This window comes from Phaeodactylum tricornutum, chromosome 18, assembly GCF_000150955.2.
Source record: "Phaeodactylum tricornutum CCAP 1055/1 chromosome 18, whole genome shotgun sequence".
Lineage (NCBI taxonomy): Eukaryota > Bacillariophyta > Bacillariophyceae > Surirellales > Neidiaceae > Phaeodactylum > Phaeodactylum tricornutum.
The window spans coordinates 561,898-580,219 of record NC_011686.1 but is presented as its reverse complement, the minus strand read 5'-3'; the positions used below and the strand labels follow the sequence as shown (position 1 = coordinate 580,219).

At 54.2% G+C, this 18,322-nt stretch overlaps 2 protein-coding genes across 2 annotated transcripts; both read left to right on the top strand.

Moving 5' to 3' along the window:
• The first annotated feature begins 147 nt into the window (after positions 1 to 147).
• On the top strand, positions 148 to 15,769 carry PHATRDRAFT_48676 (predicted protein). Its single transcript, XM_002183210.1, has 8 exons — positions 148 to 3,811; positions 3,845 to 3,878; positions 3,932 to 4,154; positions 4,236 to 4,273; positions 4,544 to 13,024; positions 13,105 to 13,197; positions 13,583 to 13,864; positions 13,905 to 15,769. The coding sequence occupies exons 1-8, from the start codon at positions 287 to 289 to the stop codon at positions 15,704 to 15,706; spliced, it is 14,478 nt and encodes a 4,825-aa protein (XP_002183246.1). The 5' UTR covers positions 148 to 286; the 3' UTR covers positions 15,707 to 15,769.
• Positions 15,770 to 16,279: 510 nt separating this feature from the next.
• PHATRDRAFT_48675 (predicted protein) lies at positions 16,280 to 17,562 on the top strand (the record flags this gene model as incomplete). Its single annotated transcript, XM_002183209.1, has 1 exon — positions 16,280 to 17,562. The coding sequence occupies exon 1, from the start codon at positions 16,345 to 16,347 to the stop codon at positions 17,560 to 17,562; it is 1,218 nt and encodes a 405-aa protein (XP_002183245.1). The 5' UTR covers positions 16,280 to 16,344.
• Positions 17,563 to 18,322: the final 760 nt, after the last annotated feature.

Genomic DNA, 18,322 nt, shown 5'->3' with positions numbered 1-18,322 from the left:
CTCGAGACTTCGAGAAAGCGAGCACAGGGAGAGGAAACCCTGTCCGGGGGTCTCACCGAAGGATTGCCTCTAGCCGCATCAGCACCACCAGCCGGAATCAGCCTTTTCTGGTTGTCAACAAACGGAGATCCTTCCGGTCTCTTGTATCCCAGAGCAGCACCTCGTTGCATAGTTAGAAATTGAATATACAAAAAGGGATAAAGGAAACAGCACCGATACAAAGGTATCGTTGACGAGGAAGGACTAGTGACAAATTCCAGCCGAGTGGCCCTTCATCATAAACACAATGGGAAGATCGTTCATGATTATCGTACCAACATGTGTGCTGGTAGGCGTCGTTGGCAGCCTCCTGCTACTGTCCGAAACTGAAGCCTTGGCAGGGCCCGCCTCATTCCGCATCAACTTGCTGACAACTGCTTCCCCACTGCGCATGGCTCCGGAAAATAGCCAGGATTTCCCTTCCTCCGTTTCGCTCAAGACACCACGCCCACCGAAGCGTGCACCGTCGATTGATCGTCTCCGATCGCTGCACGAAGAATACGAGCCCTTCTTTCTACGCAATGGTGGGACTGCGCTTTTGGACGAAGAAACGGACGAGGAGTCTCGTCTTTCACCCCGTCAAGGTTTCTTACAGTCACGCTACGACCATTGGCAAGAGTGCACCGTCAAGGCACTGAAAGCCGAGCTTTCCGTTCGTAAACTACAGGTATCTGGTAAAAAGGCCGCCCTTGTGGAGCGCCTCGCCTTAGACGACCTCGACAATACACCGGATCGTCTAGTCCAAAAGGCCGCCAAAACGCTGGCTCAAGAAGTCTTCGTCCATCCCTTCACTACTACCGAAGTAGAAAAGGGTGTACCGGCCGACGCTATCAAAGGCGCCGCGTTAACGGCCGCAACACTCAGCTATTTGGCCGGAAACAGCATTGTTCTTTCCGGGGCGGCGGCTCTCGGCGCCGCCTATCTCGCTATTTCACCCGGCAGCGCCGGAGATGCCGTCCGAGCCATTGGTACCTCGGCCTGGTCTTCCACCGAAGTCTTTGTCGACGTGGTGAAAAAGATTGGCCCCGAACACATTGGGGAAACCACCGTGGGATTGCTCCACCGCCTTTCCGCGGCGGCGCAACAAACCCAATTTCTTCTGCAACAAAAATCTTACCAGAGCGGAAGCAGTGCCAGCAACAACGCGATCGCACGGGACAAGGCGGACGCGATCGACGTGACGATTACTAACGATACTGGTTCAACCGAGAGTGACGAGGCTTCGCCCACATTTGCTTTTGCCGAGAAAGACCAAATTGTTCCGAAAGCGGACACACCGGTGGTTGCTCCCGCAAAGACAAAGGACGACCGCGTCAATCGCGCGTTGCTATCGTACCGTATCGAGTTGGAACAGACCGCGTCGCAAAAACGACTCAAGCAGCGAAAGGAACAAGCTTCCCGGGGATTGCTAGCGGCGCGATTGTCGTTGGAGACAGCCCTTAAGGAACGTATTATTGTAGAGCAAGCACGTCTTGCGGAGGAAGCTCGGTTGGCGGAAGAAGCTCGGCTCGCAGAAGAAGTCAAACTTGCGGAGGAAGCTCGGCTTGCGGAAGAAGCACGCATCGCCGAAGAAACCCGGCGAATGGCAGAAGCCAAAGTTGCGGAAGAAGCACGTATCGCGGAAGAAGCTCGTCTAGCGGAGGAAGCCGAACAATCCCGACTGGCAGAAGAAGCACGTGTCGCTAAAATCAAGGCCAGGGTCGCTGCTCAGGAAGAAGAATCTCGACTGGCCCGAGAAGCCCAGGTAACGGCCGAAGCTCAACGGGTCGCGCTCGAAGCACAGCAAGCCACAGTGCTGGAGATACCTGAGGCCGAAACACCGACGGAAGCCGTGTTTGAAACCGAAGCCTCTTCAGTCTTTGACGAAGTTGGTTTTTCCGAGGAAGATTGGGCAGCTTCAATTCTTGCCGCTCAGAAAAGCATCGATGGTACTATTGTTGGCTCGGACGATGAGGAGCAAGACACTGATGAGACTGAATCGAAAGCGAGTTGGGAGGCCGCCAAGCTATTGGCTGAAGAACTTAGTCCAAGTGAACGAGAGGACCTGGGCAAAGCGGCGCGCGAAGCGGTCGAAGCTATGGAACTAAACATGAATGCCAAGATCCAAGAGAAAGCCGTCGAGCGCGAAACGTGGGCCCAGGAAGTTGTTGAGGACGAAGGAGCTGAGGATGACGACGAAAACAACCTGGATATGTTCTTCGACAACGAGGGTTTCGATATGGAAGCGTTGGCTCAGGCAGCACGCCAGGCCGTGGAACGATACGACGCTGAATCTACTGGCGAGACGGAAAGAGAATCTTGGTCGGAATCATCTTTGCGAGACTGGGCCAGTTACAGAGTTGCCGATCTACGAAACGAATTGAGCACGCGTGGATTGCCTGCTATTGGCAAAAAGATGGAACTAGTGGCCGCCTTGGAGGCGGCAGATTTGGCTTTGTCGAACGGCGAAATTTCTTCGTCAGCGGGTGTCCAAAGTGAAGGGTCTGGTCCAGTCATGGCAGAAGAGAAGGAATTGCTCGAGGTGGAAGACGAGTATGGCATAATGGAGTTCGAAGACGATACAGCGTTCACGTTCGAAGAGGATGACGACGACGACGAAAACTTGGATGATATCCTGCCTCCCATGGAGGACTTGGCTGCTTTGGCCGCTGCTGCCCGCGCCGCTGTACGAGACCAGGAAGATCTGTTCAACACAGATGTTATTCATGGGTCTACCACGGATTGGTCTCAATTTAAAATGGTCGATTTGCGTAACGAGCTTACGATGCGTGGTTTGCCCACGGTTGGAAAGAAGACCGACTTGATTGCCGCACTCGCCCAGTCTGATCTTGACCAAGAGTCCGCCGCTGTAATGGACGATGACGAAGAAGAGGAAGAATACGGCTCGTTCGAATACGATGCAACAACGTTGGTTGGAGCGGCGGACGACAAGGAAGCAGACTTGGATAGTTTATTTGGTGGCAGAGGGTCGGATCTGGAGACTCTGGCTGCCACTGCCGAGGCTGTGCTTGAAATGGAAAAGCCAGTCACGTCTCTAGGTCGGGATTGGTCTAAATTGACGGTTGCCCAACTGAGGACTGAGTTGGACAAGAGAGGACTACCAACGGTTGGAAAGAAGGCGGATCTCGTGGTCGCACTGGAATCAGCGGACCGTGAGCTAGATGGGAACGCGGAGGAAGAGAAAGACGTGGACAACTTGTCCAGTAACGAACACGTGTTTACTGTAAACCATGACTACGACGATGAGCTTTCCGAAGACGATTTGTTGAATGATTTGCTCCATGCGAACGGTGCTGATAGGGAGGCGTTGGCGGCGGCGGCTCGTGCCTCTGTGGATCGCGAAGGCGTTCTGCCGGAACCCAGCACCGACTGGTCGCGACTGAGTCCAACAGAACTGCGCATCGAGTTGGACAACCGCGGATTACCCACGGTGGGGAGAAAAGGGGATCTGGTGGCGTCCTTACAGGCCTCGGATCGTGACTTGGAACGGGAGATTGCGCAACTGGACCGCGAGGACCGCGTGGGTGGTCTGGGAGATTTGGACATGGCCGCAGTGGCGCGGGCTGCGCGCGAGGCGGTGAAGCGATTCGAGTCGGTGGAAGAGCCGAGCGACGAAGATCTCTTGGAGATTGAGAAGGAACCGCTGCTTTCGTCCGCCACAGACTACGGCAGCCTGACTCTGGCGGAACTAAAGGACGAACTCCGACAACGAGGGCTACCGTTGAGTGGAAACAAGGCCGATTTGATTGCCAAGTTGACGGCTTCCGACCAAGTGTAGACTGCGTGTTCTATCTATAGTATATAGGTTTCTCTGGTCGCGCATAGGGAAAGTAACGAAGGTGTGTGCGTCACCTCGACCAAAAAGGTCTTTTGGACTGTGAGAAATCGGTAGAAAACCTTCGGGGAGTCTCTCCCGGTCTCTGTTTCGGGAACGGATCCATCCGGGACTCGCCGACGGGCGCGGACACACGCCGACCGGTTTGTCGTCCCGTGCGGCGCACCCTCCTAGTGAGACGTGATTCTGGGCGCGAACGTCGCGCCGACGGATTTGAATGGATACTCAATGCATCATCCCCGGGGTGTGTGTCCCGACAATTTCGTACCGTAAATCCTTGGTAAGGAATTGCGTGCCGACGGCCGCGCCCGTTTGCCTTTCCCGCCACTCCAAAATGTGTATGGTTCGTGTGGGTGTGTAGGTTTGTCGTTCCCGCTAGGTTTGGTCGCACGGAGAGGGGTGTGTGTGCAGGTGCATTGGGTGAGAATTCACTCGTCGTCCCGAAAGAGATCTTCCTTTTCCCAATCCAAGCTCCGTGACGAGTCCGACGTTGTTCGGGTGTACAGTGAGAGAATCGTACCTTCGGGATGAAACGGTGCGTCGTGACGAATCTGGCACCCTTGTGGTGTTGCTATTGCTGGTACTGTTGTTGGTGTGGCTACTACTACTACTACTACAACGGTTGTCGGTCGTACGAGAATGGTTCCCACACTGTCTCGTTCGGAACAGTCACCGCCTTGGTGCCGGAATCCCTGTCGTCGATACGATCACGATCCCACCGTCCGTCGCGTCGGTACCACGCGATCCCACCCGACGATCCCGGATGGACTCGAGCACCTCCCGACGCCAACCCTTGGTGGGAACGTTCCTCCGTGGCGGAATCTCGGTCGACTCCCGCCGACCCCCTCACCACAACGGTCCCGGGTGCGTGGACAATCGTCGCACCCCAGACCTTTGACGATCGCCCGTCCGATGCGACGACGTGGGTTGCCACCGACACGGTGCGCCGCACGGGCGTAACACCACGGCTCCCCACCACCCCACTCCCGCCGGCGGCAGTCTCCGCCAATCCTCCCTTGGACGACGACGACGTTGCTTCCGTGGACGCGTCCCCGCAAACTCCCGTGCGGGCTGAAACAGAACCAAGTCCCGTTGTTCCAAGTCGGCAACGGCCAATCAACAACAACAACAACAACGAGGCGGCACTCGTGCTCAAGCCGGTTTCCATGGAGAATGCACTGGCACGTCCCAAGTCACCGGAACAAGAACTGAAAGGTAAGAGTATAGCGCCAGAACAAGTTCAAAAGGTGACGGAGCGTCTGTCGGAAGAGATGGAGTCGCAGAGTATTGGTGATAGTCTCCGCCGAATCCACAGTTTGTCGGAAAAAGTTGGTAGTCGTGCCGCGCAAGCCGCCAAGGATCTACGAGAATCTCCGCAGCTCCCCGCATTGGCCAGTCGTCTGTCGGACGCATGGACCAATGTGGCAAAGAGTAGACAGGAGGTCTGGGACCAAAAGATGACGAACCGGCAGGAAGCTGTCCGTGCGCCAGTATCCAGCGAGGATGGTAGTGTTACAGAGGTACCCAGCAACAATGACGACGAGCGTCCATTTTTCCTGTTACCCAGTATCGACGTTTCTTCTCTGTACGCATCCAAACAACAAAATATGGACCATGCTATGCCCGACGGATCCGTGGAGGAGGCTAGTGGTCTAGCCAAGAGCGGTCGTTTTCCGAAGCAGAGCCACACAGAAGCGGCCCTCGTGCCCAGTCTGGTCTCGGCTGAGAATACTGAGAATACACTGACAGTGAGCTTAAAATCCCGGTATTCGGGGGAAGTGATTGCAGGGTTGGGTAAAATGCAAGAACAAGTTCAAAAGGTGACGGAGCGTCTGTCGGAAGAGATGGAGTCGCAGAGTATTGGTGATAGTCTCCGCCAAATTCACAGCGTGTCGGAAAAAGTTGGTAGTCGTGCCGCGCAAATCGCCAAGGATCTACGAGAGTCCCCGCAGCTCCCCGCATTGGCCAGTCGTCTGTCGGACGCATGGACCAATGTGGCAAAGAGTAGACAGGAGGTCTGGGACCAAAAGATGACGAACCGGCAGGAAGCTGTCCGTGCGCCAGTATCCAGCGAGGATGGTAGTGTTACGGAGGTACCCAGCAACAATGACGACGAGCGCCCATTTTTCCTGGTCCCGAGTATCGACGTTTCTTCTCTGTACGCATCCAAACAACAAGATATGGACCATGCTGTGCCCGACGGATCCGTGGAGGAGGCTAGTCTAGCCAAGAGCGATCGCTCTGCGAAGCAGAGCCACACAGAAGCGGCCCTCGTGCCCAGTCTGGTCTCGGCTGAGAATACTGAGAATACACTGACAGTGAGCTTAAAATCCCGGTATTCGGGGGAAGTGATTGCAGGGTTGGGTAAAATGCAAGAACAAGTTCAAAAGGTGACGGAGCGTCTGTCGGAAGAGATGGAGTCGCAGAGTATTGGTGATAGTCTCCGCCAAATTCACAGCGTGTCGGAAAAAGTTGGTAGTCGTGCCGCGCAAATCGCCAAGGATCTACGAGAGTCCCCGCAGCTCCCCGCATTGGCCAGTCGTCTGTCGGACGCATGGACCAATGTGGCAAAGAGTAGACAGGAAGTGTGGGACCAAAAGATGACGAACCGGCAGGAAGCTGTCCGTGCGCCAGTATCCAGCGAGGATGGTAGTGTTACGGAGGTACCCAGCAACAATGACGACGAGCGCCCATTTTTCCTGGTCCCGAGTATCGACGTTTCTTCTCTGTATGCATCCAAACAACAAAATATGGACCATGCTATGCCCGACGGATCCGTGGAGGAGGCTAGTCTAGCCAAGAGCGATCGCTCTGCGAAGCAGAGCCACACAGAAGCGGCCCTCGTGCCCAGTCTGGTCTCGGCTGAGAATACTGAGAATACACTGACAGTGAGCGCAAAATCCCGGTATTCGGGGGAAGTGATTGCAGGGTTGGGTAAAATGCAAGAACAAGTTCAAAAGGTGACGGAGCGTCTGTCGGAAGAGATGGAGTCGCAGAGTATTGGTGATAGTCTCCGCCGAATCCACAGCGTGTCGGAAAAAGTTGGTAGTCGTGCCGCGCAAGCCGCCAAGGATCTACGAGAATCTCCGCAGCTCCCCGCCTTGGCCAGTCGTCTGTCGGACGCATGGACCAATGTGGCAAAGAGTAGACAGGAAGTGTGGGACCAAAAGATGACGAACCGGCAGGAAGCTGTCCGTGCGCCAGTATCCAGCGAGGATGGTAGTGTTACGGAGGTACCCAGCAACAATGACGACGAGCGCCCATTTTTCCTGGTCCCGAGTATCGACGTTTCTTCTCTGTACGCATCCAAACAACAAGATATGGACCATGCTATGCCCGACGGATCCGTGGAGGAGGCTAGTCTAGCCAAGAGCGATCGCTCTCCGAAACAGAGCCACACAGAAGCGGCCCTCGTGCCCAGTCTGGTCTCGGCTGAGAATACTGAGAATACACTGACAGTGAGCTTAAAATCCCGGTATTCGGGGGAAGTGATTGCAGGGTTGGGTAAAATGCAAGAACAAGTTCAAAAGGTGACGGAGCGTCTGTCGGAAGAGATGGAGTCGCAGAGTATTGGTGATAGTCTCCGCCAAATTCACAGCGTGTCGGAGGAAGTTGGTAGTCGAGCAGCGCAAGCCGCTAAGGATCTACGAGAATCCCCGCAGCTCCCTGCCTTGGCCAGTCGTCTGTCGGACGCATGGACCAATGTTGCAAAGAGTGGGCAGGAATTGTGGGGCCAAAAGATGACGAATCGGCAGCGAGCTGTCGGTGCTCAAGCATCGAGCGAGGATAGAATTATTCCGGGTTTGCTTAACAGCGGCAGCGACGAGCGCCCTTTTTTCCTTGTCCCAAGCATCGATGTTTCCCCCTTGTATGCCCGCCACCAACGTTCAGTCCTAGATATATCCGCCGGAGTAGCGGTTGAGCCCGTTTCCACTAAGAATGGATGCCGCGAAGAGGATGCCAGCAGCGAGGCTGGCCTACAGTTAGAACAGCTTTCCGATGAAATCGCGCACCGATCAACTAGTGGCAAGCTGCAGTTTCGGAGCTACCGACAGCGCGCTTTGAATTTTTCCAACCGATTTGACATGCTCTCTGATCAAGTTGGATATCGTGAGGCGCAAGTTTCAAAAAGTTTGCAACAATCGCTTTACTCTCAGACGAAGGCCAGCGGTCTCTCTGGGGCCTTTCCTAGCACCACGCAAGGAGATGATCGAAGCGTGAGTGAGCCGGAGGAGATGATCATCTTGGAGTCTTTGAACGAAAGTCAAGGAGGTGCTGGGTCGCCTGACGACGATGACGGCGAGGCAATCGCAGATGACATTCCGGGTATCAACATCTCGTCCATATTGGTATCCGAGCCGAGTGCGATACAAGTCCAACAATTGTCTAAGTTTCAGACGAAGTCCAGCGGGATCTGTGAGGTTCTCACCAATGCTACGCAAGGAGGGGATAGAAATGTGACTGATCCGCAGGGGCCGTCATTTTTGGACGAGGACCGAGGAGGTGCTGGGTCGCCGAACTATGATGACGACGAACCAAACATAGATGAGATTCCGAGTATCAACGTCTCGTCCATATTCGAATCTGAGTCGAGTGCGATACGAGAAGTTTTACGACAATCGCCTGAAAACCAGCCGGAATGCATCTCTACCCGTAAGGTCTCCACCAACACTAGGAAAGATTGGGTACGAAGTGTGACTGATCCGCAGAGGCCGCTGGTCTCAGTCTCCTGGAACGAGAACCTAGAAGGTGCTGGGTTACCGGACGACGAAACAACCATGGATGATATTCTGAGTATAAACGTCTCATCTGTATATGTCTCCGAACCGAATGCAGTCGGAGACGTGTCCGTCGAACTGACGGATGGATTATTGCTGCCCAAGCAGGTCCGACAGAGGCCGAGCTTAAATGATTCCGCACCGCTCTCGTGGCAGGGCACTTCCCGAGACGCAAAGGTTAGCACAACAACGCTCTCCAAATGGAAGTGGGGTGCCTTACTGCGGGTCGGTAATTTTCGTTGTCATCTCGAAGCCGTCACGGGTCGACTGGCTGAAAGTTACGAGCGCACCCAGAAATTCTTGATCGATCTCGTTTCATCTGTGGAATACGACAAGGCCTGGACCCACGCGTTCTTGCAAAAAAGTCAAGGACTTACTAGGGAGAATGTGACACTCATGTCCGATGATAAATCTGATGCTGTTGGAGAGTCATTGGGAAACGAAAAGAGAGCCAGTTCAAATTCGGCTAGCGTGTGGAAGGCCGAAGCTTCGACGCTGGTTTCCGTGAATAGGTCGATTCTTGAGGACGAAAAATCCGCAGCCTCAATAAGCCAGGAGGATAGTGGGGCGCAAGTCGCTTTTCCGGTTCGGCGCAATACTCAACGCAACCAATATTTCGAGGCGCAACCAATTGCTCAGCGGTTGTTCGAACAAATCCTGCCTTCAGTTGCCGGAGAGCCGCTACGGAAGGACGTCCCGGGCTATATCATTCAAAGCGCTGTTTTTTCTACATTTACCTGGTCTTTCGTCCTTCAACGTAATGATCTGTGGACGTCCATGTGGTTGGCTACAGGGGCATCATACCTTTCTGTTACCACAGGCTGGCAGGGCGATCTAGTTCGTGGCTGGAGTATTGCCGTGTACGAGCTCATCGACTTCGGACGAAGTGATTTAGCCGTTTGGGCACGGGACTCGGCTAACGAGTTTGCTGCACTCGCTCCATTCCAGCGCCGCATCCCAACCCCTCCGAAAAATCCTCCACCACGTGTGTTGCTCGTTTGGGACCACTCTGAGCTCTTCTTTCTTGTCCCAAAATCGGTGAAGGCCGAACGACGCACCCGCTCGTTGATGGAATACCGTTTTGAGTTGGAAGCTGCTGACCGAGAACGCCGGCGCGAACGCGTTGCGGAACGAAACGCTCGCTGTTTGCTGGCTGCCCGCCTCGAGTTGCGAGCCCGAAGGCAGACTATCAAGGCTCCAATCCTACTGCCCGAGGCTCAATCATTCACGACAGTCCCTAAGACACTACCAGCGATAGATTTGATGGAACAGCTTTTCTTTTTGGTACCCAAATCGGTGAAGGCTGAACAACGCTCCCGCGCACTATTAGAATTCCGGATCAGGTTGGAAAGCGAAGAACGAAAAAGGCGGCGCAAGTCCGTTGCGGAACGTAACCCCCGTAGCTTGCTTGTTGCCCGTCTCCAGCAGCGAGAGTGGCAGGAGGCACTGTCTCCACTAGACGACTTGCCATCGTTGCCCAATTCCACAGCCCATATTGAATCAGAGGTCGGAGAGATTGTGGTCGTCCAGAAGACCCTCGGCTCGGAGCGAAAGAAGCGGGTCAGAGAGGTGAATAATACAGCCAAGCTTTTTGAGTACTATCGAGAGCAACTAAAGGCACTTGAAGGCAGGGTGCTAGCTGGGATACGTCAACAATCTATTTGCAAACAAGAACGGACCCAGCGCGCTCTACTCGAGAGTCGTCTCAAGTTTCATGCGACACAACGGAAAATGGCAGGGTCAGGACGTTCACAACGACGGCTGATACAGGAACAGCAGGCTCGCGCCGACCAAGCACGGGCGGCCAACATGGCATGGTGGGCGGAAGAGAATCGTGCTTGGCAAAATGCCGGACCAGAATGGCACGCTCAGTTGGCCGCCGATGCACGGCAGGACCGTCGAATACAGGAGGCACAGGCTGTCGATAGAGTAAGGCTAACGGAGAAAGTAACCAGTCAATTCGAATCAAATCGAATCGATCAAGAGAAACGCCTGGCGCGTGAAGCTTGCAATACAGACGAATGGACGGTTACGGACGAGGCCCGCGTTGCTGTAGCTGACAGACCCGCACGCGAAGACCGCGCAGCGAAAAGGAAGAAACAAAGCAAAGCACAGCTGAACACTAAAATTGCAGCAGAAGCGCAGCGTGTAAAGGAAACGAGATCAGAGCAAAAGGCGAAGCAACAAGAGGCAGAGCTGCCACAGAAAATCAGTCGGGAACTTCCATCCCAGCAAAATTCGAAGCAGCAGAATGCGCAGAAGGCAGAAGAAGCAAAACGTGCGAGGAAACTTGTATCTGAGCAAAAGGGAAAGCAGCAAGAAGCGCAGCTGGCCCACAAGGCAGAAGAAGCAAAGCGTGTGCAGGAAATTCTCTCGGGGCAAAAGGCCAAGCAACATAAACTCGAGCTGGTCGAGAAAGCGGTAGAAGCAAAGCACGTGCACGATATTCGGTCGGAGCAACAGGTCAAGCAACGTAAATTCGAGCTGGCCCAAAAAGCGGCAGAAGAGCAAGACCAGCGAAATCTGGACAAGAGCGGGATGGAGGACAAGCGTAGAGAGAAACTTTCATCCGAGCAAAAGGAAAAGCAACGGAAAGGACAGAAAGCAGAAAAAGCAAAGCTTGTGCAGGATGTTCTATCCGAGCAAGAGGCAAAGCAAGAAGCGTGGCTGGCCCAGAAAGCAGACGAAGCAAAGCGTGTGCAGGAAATTTTATCGGGGCAAAAGGCCAAGCAACGTAAACTCGAGCTGGCCCAAAAAGTGGCAGAAGCACAGCGTGAGCAAGACATTAGGTCGGAGCAAAAGGCCAAACAACGCCAGTTGGAGCTCGACAAGAGAGCGATAGAGGCCAAGCACGTACGGGATATTATATCCAATCAAAAGACAAAGCAACGCCAGCTAGAGCTGGCACAGAAGGAGGCGGATGCAAGACGAGAGCAAGGCATTCGTTCTGAACAAAAGGCGAAACAACTCCAGCAGGAATTGGACCAGAAAGCGGCAGACGCAAAGCGTGTGCAGGCAGCTCTGTCCGAACAGAAGACGAAGCAACGGGAAGCGCAGCGGGGAGGCGCTTCTCGCCAGCGGAAGAAGCAACAAAGAGGTGAAGTAAAGCGAATAGAGGAGAACAGATCCATTGTTTGGGCAACACTATTGGAAAAGGCTCGCGCTGGACAGGAGGGAACTCGTAAAAATGCGGAGACGAAGCTGAAGGTTGAAGCTACCAGGGTGCCACCGGAAGAAGTCTTGACCGATAACCAACGCAAGATCCTTAAAGCCAAAAAGGTGGAGGAGGAACGGATTGTAAAGCAGGCTTTATTGGCGGAAGAGAAGAGGATTGCCGAAAGGGAGCGCAAAAAGAAGCAAGCGCGATTGATCGAAGAGCAACGGAACGCAGAACTCACCGCGGAAAGGGAGCGCAAAGCGGAGCAAGCACGCCTGGCAGAGGAGAAGCGCAACGACAAAGTCGCTGCCGAACAACAGCTATTGTTGGAACGGGCCGCCAAAGCTGAAGAGCTGCGCCGGAAAGAAGAACACGAAGCCCAGGCTACCCAAGCGGCCGAAAGGCGGAAACGCGAAGAAGTGCGTGTCGATAATGTGAAGGCGCATGTCGCTGCCGGGCAAGCGAAGGAAGAGTCTCTACGTGTCGCGAGGAAACAACGTATTGCAACGGAACATGCCGAAGAGCAAAGGGTGCTGATTGCGGCTCTGGAGGAAGAAACGCGCTTGCAAGAGGAAGCGAAAAGGAAGCGCATTGCTGACGAAGAGGAGAGGAGACAGCTCGTACAAGCACCCCGCCAGCAGCGCATGGACGGGTCGGGTGAGAAACCACTGGAGGCTGACCACCCTCGCGTAATATCGGACACATTCGCGGTGCAATCAGTTCCTAGCAAAGCAGACAAAGATTCTTTGGCCGCAGAACTGCCTGCGGACGAGGTGATAGATCTGGTGGCCGGTAGTGTGCCAGCGGGAGTCAAGGGCGTCAATCCGGATGGTACAGAAGAAGCGTCTCGAGATAATGAGAACGGAATTGTCCGTGGCTTTGAGGAAGACAGTCGCCAAGCGATGCATCACTTCAAAGACAACGAGACTCGCTTGGCCTTGGAGGAACCGGAATCTACCAAAAGCCGTGTCGTGTCGGAAGACGCGTCGCCGGCCGTGTGGGTTCCGAAAGCGACCCGATCCCAGGACGAGACGTTTGTGGACATTTTCACGTACTCCAAACCGCGCGAGGGAGGGCGAAACTCGGCCATTCTCGAAATGAAGGACACTCGGGCAGCGCCCCAACGCGCCCGCCAGGCGGCGCAATTGTTCGTGACTCTGGCTCTGTCTCGCCCCGCCATTTTCAGGGCGGCCGCCGCCGCGCGTCAATCGTCGGGTCAAGCCTAGAGAATGCGATGGACAACCGTGCGGGGCAAGTATCTATATGTAAGATATGTGTGTGTATATTATTCTTAGTATTGGCGTTGGTGAATGTATTGGATGCGGGTTATTTTTCTTTCGTACCTACCGCTGGACCAGTCTACTTTAGTTCGATGCGTGGTGCCGTGGGTAGGTAAGTAACTTGGGTTCCGGTAGGGTTTTGATTCGTCGGAGCACGATCGGGTTGTTTGGACATGTTTGGAAGGCGCGTTCGCGACGAGTGACACTTTTCCGCGGTTTGAATCGAGATCTTTCAATAGTGATAATGACAAAAAGGGATACACAACGCCAAAGGAATGTGGGAAAGACACACCTTTTCTCTACTTCTGCTCGTTTTCGAAGACCATCCGGCATGCATGAAACACAGGGGAGGGGGATTGGAGCTTTCGTGTCTCGGTCTCGTCGGTCCTACTAGCTTCCTGTAACCACCTACCTATTCGCCCAACGCATCCTTCGTCGTCGCCTACACCAAAATCTTCATTGAGAGCATATTCTCATTCTCACTCTTCCCCAGTTTCGCTAGTCAGCATGCGTTGGAAAGTACGTGAGGTCCTTCCCAGAGCAGCGGCTCTGCAAGCCTGCAGTCTGTGTCTATCGATCCTTGCTGCTCCTGCCGCGTCGTTTTCCGTCGCGACGTCCCACCGTGCGGTGACGGCGTTGGCCTCCCGTCCTCCGCGCCTTCCGGATCCGCTGCCCTGGTCCTCGCCTCCCCCGTGGAGTCGCTCACCGGTACACTTGGAGGAACCAGTCGCCACGTGGGTCGATGCGGTAGCTCGACCCGTCTCAGAACGTCGTGGTACGTTTGCTTGTGTTTAGATGCGTGCGTTCATTGGTAGAAAGGTCGGTGAGCTCAACTAACACTCATTCTTCCGTTTGTTTTGGTGCTATCGCTGTATCCAAAGAAGTGGATCTCGACTGGGCAGACGACACTGATACAATCAGCGAGGACGATAGCGTCAAGACGGACCGCCGTCCTTTGACCGATCAGGCCACTTGGGTGGATCCCGACGCCGGTCTCTGGTTCGTTCGAGACGAACCGAAATCCATCCCCACCTCCAAAAATCTCCCCCGGTGGGACCCGAGCCTCCCGACGGAAGAATCCATGGCGGGTGCCTTCCTAGTGGTGACATCACTCGGCGCATCAGTGGGTGGGATCGATCTCCCGACGTCCTGTGTACTGGGCTGCCTCGCGGCCTACCTGACCACGCGCCCCGGGGCGGCGGGGACGATGGCTCGACGCGGTGGCACACTCTGCTATTATCTTACGGCCCAAGCCATACAGACGATTCAGGATCTGCACGCCTCAGGGCGCGTCCAAACGACGATCCGTACATTGGCCGAATCCGTGCGGACGTCGGGAGAGTCCGTTACGATGGAATCCAGAGCCGATTTCGATACCGACACTGATACCAACGGTACGGTCGCGTCCAATCCAGAAAGCAGCGACGACACCGTGGTCTCATCATTGCACCAGGACGACGACAAAACGGAATTGGTCTTTCCTGGCAATGAGAGTAGCTACGGTGACACAATCTCGTCGGACCAGGACATGAAAGATGAGGACACTGTCTCTTTCCATGAGGACGTCGATACCAACGACAAACTTGCATCATCTAACCAAGACAGCGGCAACGTAGCCTTGGTCTCCTCCTCGTACCAGGACGACGAAAAGACGGAGCTGGTCTTGCCTGATAAGGAGAGTGACTACGGCGACACGATCTCGTCGGACCTGGACATGAAAGATGACGGCACTGTCTTTTCGCATGAGGAGATTGATTCCAACGACAAAATTGCATCTTCTTACCAAGATAGCGGTGATGTGGCCTTGGTCTCGTCCCCGCACCAGGACAACAATAGGAAGGACCACACGGTCTCGTCCTCGCATTTGAACGACGAAAGCACAGAGATGGTTTGGTCCGACGAGCATACTAAAGACGACGACACGGTCTCCTCGTCCCAGGACAATAAAGGTGACAAAAGGGTCTCCTCGTCACATATGGCGATAGATACCGACGACACAATCGAGTCTTCTTCCCGAGACAGTGGCAGTATGGCCTCGGTCCCGTCGCACCAGGAAAACGACAACATCAACATGGACGATACGATTTCGCCGTACTCCAAGCATAATGTCGATGACTCGGACTCTATTCCTAGCTTCGACATTTCGTCTTTGCAGCCAATCCCCAGCATTGATATTTCTTCCATGTACGCGCCTGGGGCAAGCCAAACCCTGGACCAACAACAGCTTGGTCTGCCCCGACCGTCCAGCCCCGAAGACCTCGATCTGATCGCGGTGAGCGCACCGACCCGTACCCCGACTCCCAGGACCGACAGCGAAGGGACACATCCGGTAAGGGAAGGTCCGGTGTTTGACAACACTCCAAACCGGCAATTGCTCTCTGAATACCAGTCGGTGACAGACCAAATCGATCCTAGTCCGGTGGATGACGTACGGAGAGAGAAGATTCCAAATGCTGAAACAGACGCCTTGCTCTCTGTTGATCGCGAGGTACCTCAGGCCAAAAGCAAGACCTCGGTTCCTTTAGAGATGGCGGATGAAATGATGGCGGAACCCAGCAACAATATTCCCCGTGAGCCCGTCTGGACAATCTGGCCCGTGGACCAACCGTTCCGGTAGCTCGTTCCATTGTAGAATCCCATAGTGGTTGCTAAGGACACAAATATGTAAAACATGTAGGTTAAAAAAAATTTATTCTGTCAGATGCGACGACAACGCTTGTTTGTCTTGTGTCATTGGGAGCATCACTAGAAAAAGTCTCGAATCGACGATAGCTGGGTAGTGTATTCGCCTCAGTCAGCGCCGAGTCACTTTGCCTCCCTGGAATTGGTTGTAGGATATACGATCGCTTGGCCGACTTGAAGATAGGGCTTATGTTTTCCCACTGCAATCACGTGATCAGGGTAACTCGCGGACCAACTGATGTGAAATCCGAAACGGATTCGGACGTCAGCGTTCGTGGAGGATTCAACAATTGTGTCTCCTCCGACTACCGCGGTACCTCTTTGGGAAAAACGGTTGGTCACGTTGAAAAATAGATTGTGTCGTGTTCTTTAACAAAATGGTCGTGGGAAACGACTTTCGTTAAGTGGAAGTCTGACGGTTTCCCGTCACGTTGACGTTGTTCGTATTTCGAAAATTTGGATCCCCGCAGCGGTCCGGCATACAGGATACCATTTCACCGTTGATTGTTGCCGTATCATACCGTACTGTACCAAATCACACCACGGTTCGACCAATTTGGACCCGACGAAACCATGAAGGCCTGGATGAACCGTCGTCTGGCGACTACGCGGGTGGTGGTGATCACCATTGCCGGTTTGGTCGGTACTGGGTGTGACGCGTGGGACTTGCGCATGTCGGCGACGCTCACCCTCCCGCACCGCACTACGGCAACCCGCAGTCTCTCCTCCTCGTCTCGTCGTCCCACACGTTCCGTGTCCCCGACTATTTCTTCCCGCGGCCGTAACGATCACCGTAGCGTCGAATCAACCGTAAGTGCGCGTCCCGTCGTGGACCTGGGTCCGAGTGTCCCGATTCCCACGGAACCATCGCTGCCGTTTTTCCTTGTCCCCAAGGAAACTCGGACTGCGTTGGACTTCGTGTCGTTGAAAGAGACGGATGTGAGTTTGGACGCTTTATTCTTTGCCGATCGAACCGACGCATCGATGGAACATGAGTTGGTTGACTCGTTCCCCCGGACCGACACGCCCACTAGCGTGGTGGTTGAAGATACCTACACCGAGTGGATCGAAGCCGTCGGGGGAGCCGCGGTGGGCACCACCGTCCTGTGCCTCGGCTCAGGGGCAATGGACGCACAAGGGGCCTGTATGGCCGGGTTGATGGTGGGCGTCCTGTCGGGCCTTCCCGAACCCTTGTCGCGCAATCCGCTCTCGGCCATCCTCTACCAAGTCGGCTACGGCCTTTCCAGCGTAACCCGCCACAGCCTGGAAGCCGTGCCCTTTGACCCAAACGTCGTGCAGCACTCGACCCGTGGGGCTTGGTCACTACTCACGGAAGTCACTCGGCAAGCCCAAGAAAAGGTAGAGATTAATTGGATTCGCCCTGGAGTCGGTACCAGGAGCATGCATGCGACCCCTTGGATGGCAACCATGGCGATCGAACCCTCGCACAAATTCGTCTCGATTCCGAGGCAGTACAGAAAGGTAGATATGGATGATGAAGTTCACAGCATTCGCATTACGGACGGCATGGACCGGGCCCGAGCCAAGGCTCATCAACGACTTGTCTCGGTGCGAGATGAATGGGAAGCGGCAACATCTTCCCTGCAATACCGGTTTCCATCCTGGCGCGACCAGAGCCGTCCACACCTTTACGAACTCGCCTCGGAGGCCGAACGTCAAGGTTGGACTTCCTCCAGTAGTCTCCTCCGTACCTTGGACGATGTGCGAGCGCTGCCCGCACAAACATCAGTCAAATTGAGTGATTTGCGTCGTCGCACGAACGCTCATTGAGGAAAAATTGACATGGCAACGACGAGAGTGACACGAAACGAAGGGTCAAGCCAAAGCAGGGCACTGTCATGGAGTAAGTATACGAGGTAGGGATTAGTGCAGTCCGTGATAGAGGCCAAGGTCCGTCTCGGGCGACTGAATGTGTCAAAGCACCGCAGCACTGCGCTGCCGTGCTGGGACAGCGCGACGGGCCTCGCCCGTGAACAAGTATACATAATAGTTTGTTGTATAGGGTAGTCAGTTATATATTTGCAATGGGACTTTGCTCTGTAGCTAGCTAGCTATTGATTTCGAGAAGTACGTAGGAAAGCCTTTCCTTCTCTAGATGGTATTTTTTTCGGCATACTGGAATGGGTTTGTAAGTGTACAACCTTATCCTCGAACTACGGTGTGAAATTGCTATTCGGTACGTTTACGGGATTTTCTTTTTAAATCCTGTGCAGCTCACAGTCAATTGTGGAATGGCACGAACCAAAAGGTGCCATCGAAAACAGGGTCAAGGATATTGCGGTCCGCCATCAGTTGCAATGTAAGTGAGGGTTCGTGGAAGCCCCCACACCCCTCCCCCGGAAACGCATGTCTCCCGCGGCAATTGTGACGTGATTTTTCAAAAGAACGTATGCCAGCCGGAACTTATGCTATCGGCAAAAAATCATTTACATTTCGGTATGTTTAGCATTTTGGAAATCCACTGCAAACCAACTTTATAACGGCAGTCATTAACTATAAAGCCGAAAGTTAAGTAAGTACTTTGTTGGGT